Below are 11498 nucleotides of genomic sequence, written 5' to 3'. Positions count from 1 at the left end.
TTTCCCCCCTCCCCTTTCTCTCCTCTCCCATATAAATGTTGCTAGTCCTACTGTGTTTCCTGCATTTTTTATTTTTAAATTTGATCATAGTGTTTTTAGTTTATATAATTTTTTTTATATAGGCCATTTTTAACTTGCTATGAGCATTGATTTCTTTAAAATTATCTTGTCTCGGAGGTTGTGGATTTAATTTGTGAAGGGTTCAAGTTGCAGTATTCTGGAGAGAGTTGTTCTCATAGCTTTGATCTTTTTTGTTCCTTTTTGGCTGAAAATATTTGGGTAGTATGTACTAAAAAAGCCAAAATATTTAAGGCTATATAAAGTTTGGGCAGATGCTGTCTCTGATACATTATGGATACATTTAATATGAAGCCTACACCCCTAATGCACCATTTTCAAATCTCTCATACCCAACTCAACATGTGACCTTCAAGGATCTTGACTGACTGACCTTTCAGAATTACAAGAGTTCTTGCATCAAGAGAATGGACTACTCTTATCATCTGGGTCACAGCCATAAGTGACCCAGTTTAATTCACCAAGCTGTGTTTGTGAGCCACGCTACGAGCTGTCTAATGGTGGTTATCTTCAAAGGGTTGACATGGAAGGTAGGCACGTTGTTGGACCGTCACTGTTGCCCTCAGAGAGTGTACATACAATGATTATTGGATCTTTAAAACGTCCCTCTTTTCTCACCTACTTTAAAAAATGTCCTCTTATATAATTGCATCCCACTTTCCACACACTCCCAACCGGAATTATTCTCCTCTCTCTCTGAAGACTTTGAAACCCAGAATGACTGTAGGCTAGCCATTAACTGTGTGTTTTTTGGACTCATGTCTCTTTTATGATTTGACTTTGCTGATGGCTGATCCTTGGAGCCTTGGCACTTTACCTAGGTTTCTTAATCATTCAAACAAAAATCAGATTTTTTTTTCTAGCTGACTTTTGTACTGTAGGGCTGCTCAAACTGGCTCGGGTTATGGATAGCCAGTGAATAGGAATGGTGCCAAGCTCCCTCAAGTTTCCCTGTTGTTTTAACAGTGAATCTACAAAGCTGACATCCTTTCCAAAGAGCAATTATCTCCCTGTGTGCAGTGAATGAAGTATCACACTTAGTTGCTTACTCCAGAACAATGTCCATTTCAAAAAGCGGGTCAAGCTTTGGATTTCTATAATTGTTCCAGTCAGTACATTTTTGTTCATTTGAGGTCGCAATTTTTTTTTAGCAATCTGAGGGTTGGTGCCCAAACTTGTGTCCCTTTATACTGGGCTAGTAATCCAAAGTTGAGTGTATGGTGTTTGAAAAGCACAGTCGGTCAGGCAGCCTCCAAGGAGCAGGAGAATTGACATTTCGGGCATAAGCTATCAGGATGAAGGACTTGCGTCCAAAACTTCAATTCTCCTGCTCCTCAGATGCTGCTTGACCTGCTGTGGTTTTCCAGCGCCAAACGTTTTCACTCTGATCTCCAGCATCTGCAGTCCTTATTTTCTCCTAGTAATCCAGAGGTCCTGGCTAATGTGGGTACATGGGCTCAATATTCAAATCAGAGCGACTGATGGAATTTACATTCAGTGAGTGAATGTCAAATTGAAAACTAATCTCTGCAATAGTGACCATGAAATTGTGATCTCAAGAAGTAGTGAAGTTCTGAAGAAGAGTCATACCAGACTTGAAATATTAACTCTGTTTCTCTCTCCACGGATGCTGCCAAAACTCCTGAGTTTATCCAATGTTCCGTGCTTGATTCAGATTTCCAGCATCTGCAGTATTTATCTTGAATGAAACTAGGATCGATGGTTGTGAAAATCCATCTGACTCCCTAATGTCCTTTTTAAGGAAAGAGCACTGCCAATCTTGCCTGGCATGGCCTCCAAATGACTCCAGAATCAGAGTAATGTGGTTAATCTTAACGGCTGTCTGAAACGGCCAAGCAAGTTGCTCCATTCAAGGACAATTAGGGACGGGCAACAAATGCTGCCTTTGCCAACTAATCCCGTGTCCCATATTAGACTAAAAAAGAGAGCTAAAATGTATGCAGCATTGGAACCATGATCACTGGAACTGGAACACGTGTAAAACATGCACCAATGTGAATTTGGATGGATGTGTTTAATGTTTGGAGAGTAGAACCTTCTTTCTGGAATAATCCAGATACAACCACCACCACCTCATTTCCCCCGGCCAAAATAAAGGTTTAATGTAGGCTTTAAGGAAATGTCTGGTTTTAAGAGCAATGTGATGCAACAATTTTGAATTTTAACAAATTCCAGTTCTACTGGACTCTTGTAGAAGTATTGGATTTCTGGAAATTATTTCAAATCAATTTGGCGCTTGCAATTACTAACAGTGCAACTCTAGCATACACAGGGGTACCTGCTTGTTGGAAATTGTGCAGATTTCCACGGGAACACTGACATTTGATTATTCTTGTTTGCGGTTGGAGTCAAAGTTAATTAACCTTTTGACATCACAGCAGCTGGACTTGCATCCAGTAAATGCATGGGCAAAGTGTTGATTTCTGTGGTCTATTCCGTAATGAATTGACTCACTCGTGGAATACCCTCAAGAGGGGTAAAGGTCAGACCAAATTGATTTGGGTATTGCTGACAAAGGACAAGGTTTTCTGTAGCTTTTCTTTAACTTGTCAGGATAATTTGCGAGCATTATGAAAGTAAACAGATATAACATTTTATTCCTCATGAGAAGAGTGCTAAATGCTCAAGTGGATTCCAATTGTCAACCAATCAGGACTCTTCTCATGCAGGATAAAATGTTTTCCTTTCCCTTCTGTAATTCTTGCAAATTGCCCTAATGACTGCAAAACAAAACACTTCAGCAAACGCTGTCCTTTTTCAGCAGTTACCCAAGTTCTATATGACCTAATTTGCTATTAATGTATCCAGTGAAAAACAACAGGAGGAATTCTACACACATTAGCTCCAAGGTATCACTTGTGTAGGGCTGTATGAATAAATGACTGGTTTAAGACCTGTTATGTTCATGATTTATGTGACTGCTCTTTATCATCCAGCAACGAGAACATGAAAGAGTTGAGAGCCTCTGAGATGTTTTCCAGAACTGATCCTAGTTCAGTCTCACTGGGATGGGAACTTATTGAGTCAATTAGTTTATCAATGGGGCTGCAACTGAAACCAGTGCACTTCCCAGGCTTCTGGCTTTCATGGTAACAACGCTGTGTCAACCATTTGCATTATGAGGTTTATTTGGGTAGTCCTGTTCATTTGGAAATGTTGCTGTATTCCGTCCAAGTGTAGAGGTCATGGATCATTTACATCATTTGAAAGGTATTTTTGGAATATTTTCCAATCTGATTATGGAAATATAAATTAGTAGGGTAGGGGAATGGGTCTGGGTGGGATACTCTTTGGCATGATTGGTGTGGACTTGTTGGGCCAAATAGCCTGTTTCAAAACTGTAAGGATTTTATGATCTTTGATTATCCTTTTTCTCTGGCTTAATATATTTCACATCTCTCTGGGTGTGAGGAGGGAATAAAAATTTGGTTGAGTAATTGGGCGTTAACTGAATGCCAGAAATGATCAAATGCTATAAAATTCTTCCTCTTTATTGGAATGTTTTGCTGGATGGCTGTGGGGAAAAGTGTGGATATATGCACATGTGATTCCAGTAGGGTTTGGACAGTAGCATTTAATGAGGAGTTTCTCGCTCTGCAGTAATATGGGTTATCCTCTTGTACCTGTTTTGTGGAGCGCTTGAAGATGAAAATAGTCAACAGGTGGAAACATCTTTACAAATATAACAATCTCTTGTTTTGCAGACTATGTGGAAGAAGAAAACGATGATGGCAGTGGCACCAATAGTCCAGATACGGGTGGCGTGACCTCCCAATCAAGCCCTATACCTCTGCAGCGAAATACTAGACCAAGTTTGGGCAGCCAGAAGGTGGCAGAAACCGAATCTCCTCTTCGGCAGGCCACAGGTAACCAGAATTGGCGGCCATTCTCGGAGGCGGAAGTAGGGAAACCCGCACTGAAAATGAAAGATGGAGGTTTGAAGCCAGCTCCGAAGTCTGTAAATGGGGTGCCACAAACTGATCAGACCGCTGCCAATGTCTCTCGAGTATCATCCTTTCGCACAAAGCTTTCCACCAAGATGTTTTACACTGAAGATGGTAAATGCACTTGATATCATATAATTGGCATGGAATACTAACATTGCTCTTAACATACTAGAACAATCTTTTTTTTTAACCTTCCCCAGGTCTGACTGATTCTTTCCACAATTTTAACTTGAATTGAGGTTCATCAAATTCAATTTGTTTCTATGAAGGGGTTTCACTGGATTATTTTTATTCATTTGTGGGATGTGGGCATTGCTGGCTGGGCCAGCATTTATTTCCTGGTGCTGCGTTGCTCTTGAGAAGGTGGTGGTGAACTGCCTTCTTAAAACACTGTCATCCAGGGAGTGAATGTCTGTGAATATGGTGACAGTCAAGTGGTCTGCTTTGTCCTATATAGTGTTGGACTTCGAGTGCTATTGGAGCTGCAGTCACACAGGAAAGTGAGGAATACTCCATCACACTCTCAATTTGTGTCTTGTGGATAGTGGATAGGCTTTGTCGTGTCAGAAGCTAAGTTACCCATTGCAAGATTCGTAATCTCTGACCTGCTTTTTTGGCCACTGCATTTAGATGGCTAATTCAGATCAGTTATAATCAATGGTAATCCCAGGATATTAATAGTGAGGGAATTCAATGATGGTAATGTCATCAAATGTTAAGAGTTGGTTATATTCTCTCTTGTTGGAAATGTTCATTGCCTAGAACAAGTGTGGCACAAATGTTACTTGCCACTTTTCAACCAAGGCCTGGACAATGCATTTGGACATGGACTGCTTCAGTATCTGAGCAGTCATGACTGGTGCTTAACGTTTTGCAATTATCAGTGAAAATCTCCACTTTAAATCCTATGATGGACGGTAGGCCATTGATGAAGCATCTGGAGATGGTTAACCCAAGATACTACCTTGAAGAGCTCCTGAAGTGGTATCCTGGAGCTGAGAAGATTGACCTCCATCAACCATGTCTACCTTTCTTTGTGCTAGGTATGACTCCAATCAGAAGAGAATTTTTCCCCTAATTTCTATTGTCACCAGTTTTGCCAGGGCTCCTTGATGCCATAGTAAGTCAAATGTGGCCTGACATCAAGGGCTGTGACTCTCTCCTTTTTTTGTTTCAGTAGATACCCTTCTTTTCTCTTCATTTCATCAACCAAAATCAATGGCACACGTTTAGAAATTGGCTAATGACATCTTTGTATATATTTAAGAAAAGAAAGAGGATAACTGCTAACTGAAAGGTATCTAGAACTATGTTGGCCCCCAAGCCATGTGGATACATTTGAAATCCTGATATATAGCTAATGGCATATATAAAAATGACATGAAATACCTCCGTTGGCATGAGATCTCTCCCATTCTCCCAGTTTTTGAATGCTTGGATGTGTTTTTGGTAAAATACATAGCTGAGCTTGCAAATATCTTCTGTGTGATTCATGTATTTGGTTGTCAGCTAATATGTGCATTATGCAGGTGAAAATACATCACATAGGAATGTTAAGAATGTACGGAGTGGAAAGCTGACTTTGAGGATACCCTCCGTTGTGTTGTGTGGTACTATCACGGTGTTGAATAGGATAGATTTTCAACAGGCCAGCAACTCCTAACTGGTTATTCTTGAGAGATACCCTGTGAGATATCTGCAGCAACAGAACTATATTCAACATCAATACATGTGAGGAGCTGCAAAATCAACCCTGGTTTGAAGAAGTGTGCACAAGGGCATATCAGGAGCAAGAATATCTGAAATTGAGATGTCAACCTGATGACACTATGATACAGGACTACTTGTGTGCCAAGTAGCTAAAGCAGCAAGTTCTAGACCGAGCTGAGCGGTCCTGCAACTAGTGGATCAGATTTCAGCTCTACGGTCTTGCCATATCCAGTTGTGAATGGTAGTTGACAATTAACCAACTCTCTAGATGATTATGCTCAACAAGCACCCACATTCTCAATGGTAGGAGAGCCCAGTACAGCAGTGCAAAAGCCCAGGTTGAAGCATATTCACCTGCCTGCTCACTAATGCTCAGTTTGGGTTCTGCCAGAGCCACTCAGCTCCTGACCTCATTACAACCTTGGTGCAAACATGGACAGAAGAGCCAAACTCCAGGAGTGGGGTGTTCAGAGAGTAGACATTAAACTCAAAATGTTAACTCTACTCTCTCGCTCTCTTCCGGGGAAGACGAGCCATTGGTTGGAGTCATACCTGGCACAGGGTGTGGTTATTGGAAGTGAGCCATCTGTCCCAGAACATCTCTGCAGCAGTTCCTGAAGGTTGTCTCTTCAGCTGAATCAGCTGCTTCATCAATAAGCATCCCCCATCATAAGGTCAGAAGTGAGAATGTTCACCAATGATTGCACAGTGTTCAGCACCATTAGCAACCTCTCAGAGGGAGCAGTCCATGTCCAAATGTCGCAAGACCTGGACAATATCCAGGCTTGGGTCACACTGCACACTGGCCAAGTAATTTCCATCTCCAATAATAGAATCTAATAATTATCCCTTGACATTCTGTGATATTATATCACTGAATCCTCCATTGTCAACATTCTGGTGTTATCACCGATTTAGATTTGGACCAGCCATATAAATAACATGGTTACAAGATCAATCCGAGGTCAGGAATTCTGTGGCAAGTTACTCCATTCCTTGATTCTCAAAGCCAATCTGCCATCCGTTAAACACAAGTCAGTGATGGGATATAATGCTCTCCATTTGCCTGGTGAGTGCAGCTCAATTAATATTTAAGAAGCTTGTCATCGTGCAGGATTTGTTTAATCTGTCTCCTTATTCATCGTTTCCAACATTTTCATTCCTTCCAGGACAAGCGCACAGTAGTGAGGCAACAGTGTGTCTCACATACACGATGTCCCATAGCAATTGTCATGGGTTCCTCTGAGAGACAGCACCTGGAAGGCCCAGGGGAACAGATGTGTGGGGACATTGGCAGTTACAAATTCAGCTCAATCCACGCCCCACCTTGACTTGAAACTACATCACTGTTCTTTCACTAATGCTTCGTCAAGATCATGGAACCTCCTTCTTTCCTCAGGAAGTGTGACTGTCCCTGAACCACATGGTCTGCCGTGGCTCAAGAAGACCACTCGCCACCACTAACTTGAGGTCAACAAGGGACAAGCTATAAATGCTGGCCAGCCAGTGTTGCTCATGTCCCATGAATACCACTTACTACCTTTTGGGGAAAAAAAAAGGAATATTCAAGGACAGCAAAATAAGGATCACAGCCACTAACAGAGAGGATCTATCATGACAAAAACTCATCTGCAGTCTGAGTGGAGCACTCGTTGTTGGGTCTGAGTGGAGAATGCAGATGATGGGTGGGTCAGCATCTGTAAGTCCATTATCTGCGTAGTAAAGTATTGCCCATAACTGCTGGACAGAATCCTAGAAACAGCATTGTGAGACTGATACTACTTATGTTAAAACTTTGAAAGGAAGAAGAATACAAAGCCCTGTATTAATGGCACTAGATATTGAAGCAAACATATCTGCAAAATAATTTACTTACACGATCATTTTCCACCAGGATTCATTTCCAAGAGTAAAGCAGTGTTGCTGTAGTCCAAGCTGTGGCTCATTTAACAATTTTTTTATTGGAGAAAACTAACCAAAGTGTTTAAAAAGAGCTCTGTCTTTATCACTAGGATATTGATTTAGATTGTACACGGCAACTTCAATAAGGGCTACATGCTCAAAGCCAGCAGTTCAATTCTTTACAATTCCGATTTTATTGCTTTTGATTTTTTTTTAAACCTTACTAGATAACTGATTCCAGTAAAGCTGACAGCAACCTCTCTACATAATGTATAAACTGTGACCTCAGTCAATCTCTACTGGCACAGTGGAAAGCCCTCTGCATGGGCATTTGATTCAAACAAATTTGTTTTAAGATTTGTCAGCGTAGGATTTCTAGTTCCCATTTCAGATCCAAGACCCAAAAGCACAAAATAAATTAAGCGCAAAACCTCTTTGTGCTCAAGTCATGACCTGAGAAGTTTGCCAGTAATTCATCAAATGAGCCCAGAAAAGATGCAAAAGATTGGATTCCAGTAACAAGGCATTATTAAAACGTAGGGGCAAACCTTGTGTTGAGCAGGTTGGATTTGTTGCTTAGCCATTTGAATAGCAGCTGGCACAACAACTGGTACACATCGTACAATCGCTATAGTCACAGGCACCCTCTTCAAGTCACATTTCTGTCAAGCATTTGGATTAGGCTGCAGATGCATTTCTGTGATAGTAACACTCTTAGAAATGTAGACAGTAGTAACAGGAGTTGGCCATATGATCCTTTTGAACCTGCTCTGGCATTCAATATGATCATGGGTGATCACCCTACTCGGTACTTTGTTCCTATTTTCACTTCATATGCATTGATCCGTGTAGCCCTCAGATGTTTATCTGCTTCCTTCTTGAAAATATTCAACATTTTGACCTCAACCACTTTCCATGGCAGAGAATTCACAGGCTCACCGCTCACTCACTCACCAAATTGCTCCTCATCTCAGTCCTGAATGGCTAATTCATTTCCTTAGACCGTGGTCTGTGGGTATGGACTCCCTAGCCATTAGTCACTCAGTTAATTTCACAACCAACTGTCACGTTACCTGTATGCTTAGTTGCAGCTCCACATGTGGGCGGCATGGTGGCACAGCGTCAGAAACCCGGATTCAATTCCAGCCTCAGGCGACTGACTGACTGTGTGGAGTTTGCGCATTCTCCCCATGTCTGCTCTGGTTTCCTCCCACGGTCCAAAAATGTGCAGGTTAGGTGAATTGGCAATGCTAAATTGCCCGTAGTGTTAGGTGAAGGGTAAATGTAGGGGAATGGGTCTGGGTGGGTTGCGCTTCGGCGGGTCAGTGTGGACTTGTTGGGCCGAAGGGCCTGTTTCCACACTAAATTAATCTAATCTAATCTAATCTAATCTAATCTAATCTCTGCAGCTTCATCCAGGCCCTTGTGATACTTACAGAACTTGATCCTAACTGTTCATGGAATTCCAGGAGGTATTGTACCCTGAACAATTATAGAGTTGATATCTCAACCCAATCTAGTCCCACCTGCCAGCACCCGGGCCATATCCCTCCAAACCCTTCCTATTCATATCATCCAACTGCCTCTTAAATGTTGCAATTGTACCAACCTCACCACTTCCCCTGGCAGCTCATTCAATACACTTACCACCCTCTGCATGAAAAAGTTGCCCCGTAGGTCTCTTTTTATATCTTTCCCCTCTCACCCTAAACCTATGCCCTCTAGTTTTGGACTCCCCGACCCCAGGGAAAAGACTTTGTCTATTTACCCGATCCTTGCCCCTCATAATTTTGTAAACCTCTATAAGGTCACCCCTCAGCCTCCGACGCTCCAGGGAAAATAGCCCCAGCCTGTTCAGCCTCTCCCTATGGCTCAAATCCTCCAACCCTGGCAACATCCTTGTAAATCTTTTCTGAACCCTTTCAAGTTTCAAAACATCTTTCCGATTGGAAGGAGACCAGAATTGCACGCAACATTTCAACAGTGGCCTAACCAATGTCCTGTACAGCCGCAACATGACCTCCCAACTCCTGTAATCAATACTCTGACCAATAAAGGAAAGCATACCAAATGTCACCTTCACTATCCTACCTACCTGTGACTCCACTTTCAAGGAGCTATGAACCTGCACTCCAAGGTCTCTTTGTTCAGCAACACTCCGTAGGACCTTACCATTAAGTGAATAAGTCCTGCTAAGATTTGCTTTCCCAAAATGCAGCACCTCGCATTCTTATGTTTTGAGTGCTAAAGTGCAAGTCCAAAGCTACGTGACAATGGGTGCTTGCTACTATGATATCTTGAAATTTGTTTTTAATGTTACTGAAAAGTTTTAATAGAACGCTTTCCTTAAAATATACCTCTTTTAAACAAAACCTAAACCAGGGAAAGCAGACGGGCATTTCTATCTTGTTACTGAAAGCAGTTATAACCCTTATAGATCAGGAATTATAAAGCATACAGACATGCTTTTTTCTGAGGTGCAACATTCAGAACCAGGAAGACCAATTGTTCAAATTGTGGCAACCTGTTTATCAAAGAGCTTTGTGTTTGGAGTCCAAACTCATTCAAAATGAGTCAGCATGCTCAGAGAAGAAAAGGAAGCAAATCTTGCACTGCAGATCCCACTACCCCGTGGAACATTCTGCCCCGTCAACTTCAAGAGCTGTTCACTCCCGTGAAGACCATCAGAAGAACGTCATGAATGGACGTCATCCTCGAGTTGAGTCAGTTGAAGAAGTCAGAAGAATCTGAGATTTAATCATTGCTTTGATAAAGCTAAACTTGATTTGGCAGTGATAGGGGAGCTATGAGTCTTCCTGGGCTGACGAAGGAATACAGTGAGCAGTGACCTGTATTAGAAAGTAAATGTTTATCAATCTGATGAGATGCAGTACCCACACTGGTCATGTAACCTATTGATCATCAACTATAACCATGCTTGGAAACTTAGCTGAGACAGCAGAGTTGATGTGGGACAATGGTATCTCCTAGAAACCATTCTAAATGGTAGCAAATTTGTATTTGGAAAGGGACACATTAACCATCTACTTAACAAGGCTTCATAATTAACTAAACCATAACTTCTGAGAATGGGGCTTAGCAATTCTTTCCCTGGGTTAACTGTAATTGTGCAGATGGGGTAATGGGTGACTCGTGACTTAAGAAAACCGATTTAAGTGTGGACAAAAAGTGATTCCAAGAGAACAATTGTATCTTTATGTTCTCCTGCTCCTCGGATGCTGCCTGACCTGCTGTGCGTTTCCAGCACCACACACTCAACTCTGATCTCCAGTATCTGCAGTCCTCACTTTTGTCCTGTTTCCAGAACATGTTTCTCTGATCATTTCAGCAATAATTGCACAGTGGTTGGATGTCATTTGTCAGTGTGCAATAACTTTACTTTTATTCTTTCTCAGGTGATTATAGTAATGTTAATGTACAGCGAGCTCACCAGGAGAAGACTTCCTCTGGCCTGCAGCGACCTCCCATGAGACCACCAGATCCTCCGTGTCGAGATAAAGTTGCTCCACTGCTGAAAGCAGAGCAGTCCACTAGCACGGAAGATACTTCATCTTCTGTGTAAAACATCCTTATTTAAATTGTGCTTTTGTTTCTCCTCTTTGTCTACCCTTGCCAATCGTCTAACATCATCTTGTCAATGGCTTGCAATGGAGTTTAGCTTCACAAGCAAACACCCTTACTTTTTGTCATGAAGATCCACAGTCCCAGTGAATCCCTAGTCCGTCCTTCCCTTCTCTCTCTGTCTGTCTCTGTCTCTGTCTGTCTCTGTCTGTCTGTCTGTCTCGCTCTCTCTCTGTCTCTCTCTCTCTCTCTCTCTCT

At 41.9% G+C, this 11498-nt stretch overlaps 1 protein-coding gene across 5 annotated transcripts in view; it reads left to right on the top strand.

Annotated features, from left to right (window-relative positions):
• ophn1 (oligophrenin 1) overlaps positions 1 to 11498 on the top strand; it is a 202129-nt gene that overhangs the window by 155338 nt on the left and 35293 nt on the right. For 4 of the 5 annotated variants that reach the window (XR_006313821.1, XR_006313820.1, XM_043705051.1 and 1 more), the window contains exons 20-21: positions 3804 to 4157; positions 11075 to 11237. Coding sequence is in view for 3 of the 5 variants with exons in the window: in XM_043705051.1 (XP_043560986.1) it covers positions 3804 to 4157; positions 11075 to 11237 (517 nt within the window). In the remaining 2 variants the exon portion in view is untranslated. The remainder of the gene's footprint in view (positions 1 to 3803; positions 4158 to 11074; positions 11238 to 11498) is intronic. The other variant, XM_043705052.1, reaches the window with a different exon arrangement.

Source organism: Chiloscyllium plagiosum, chromosome 15 (genome assembly GCF_004010195.1).
Source record: "Chiloscyllium plagiosum isolate BGI_BamShark_2017 chromosome 15, ASM401019v2, whole genome shotgun sequence".
NCBI classification, from domain to species: Eukaryota; Metazoa; Chordata; class Chondrichthyes; order Orectolobiformes; family Hemiscylliidae; genus Chiloscyllium; species Chiloscyllium plagiosum.
This window is presented reverse-complemented; position numbering and strand designations above follow the sequence as displayed.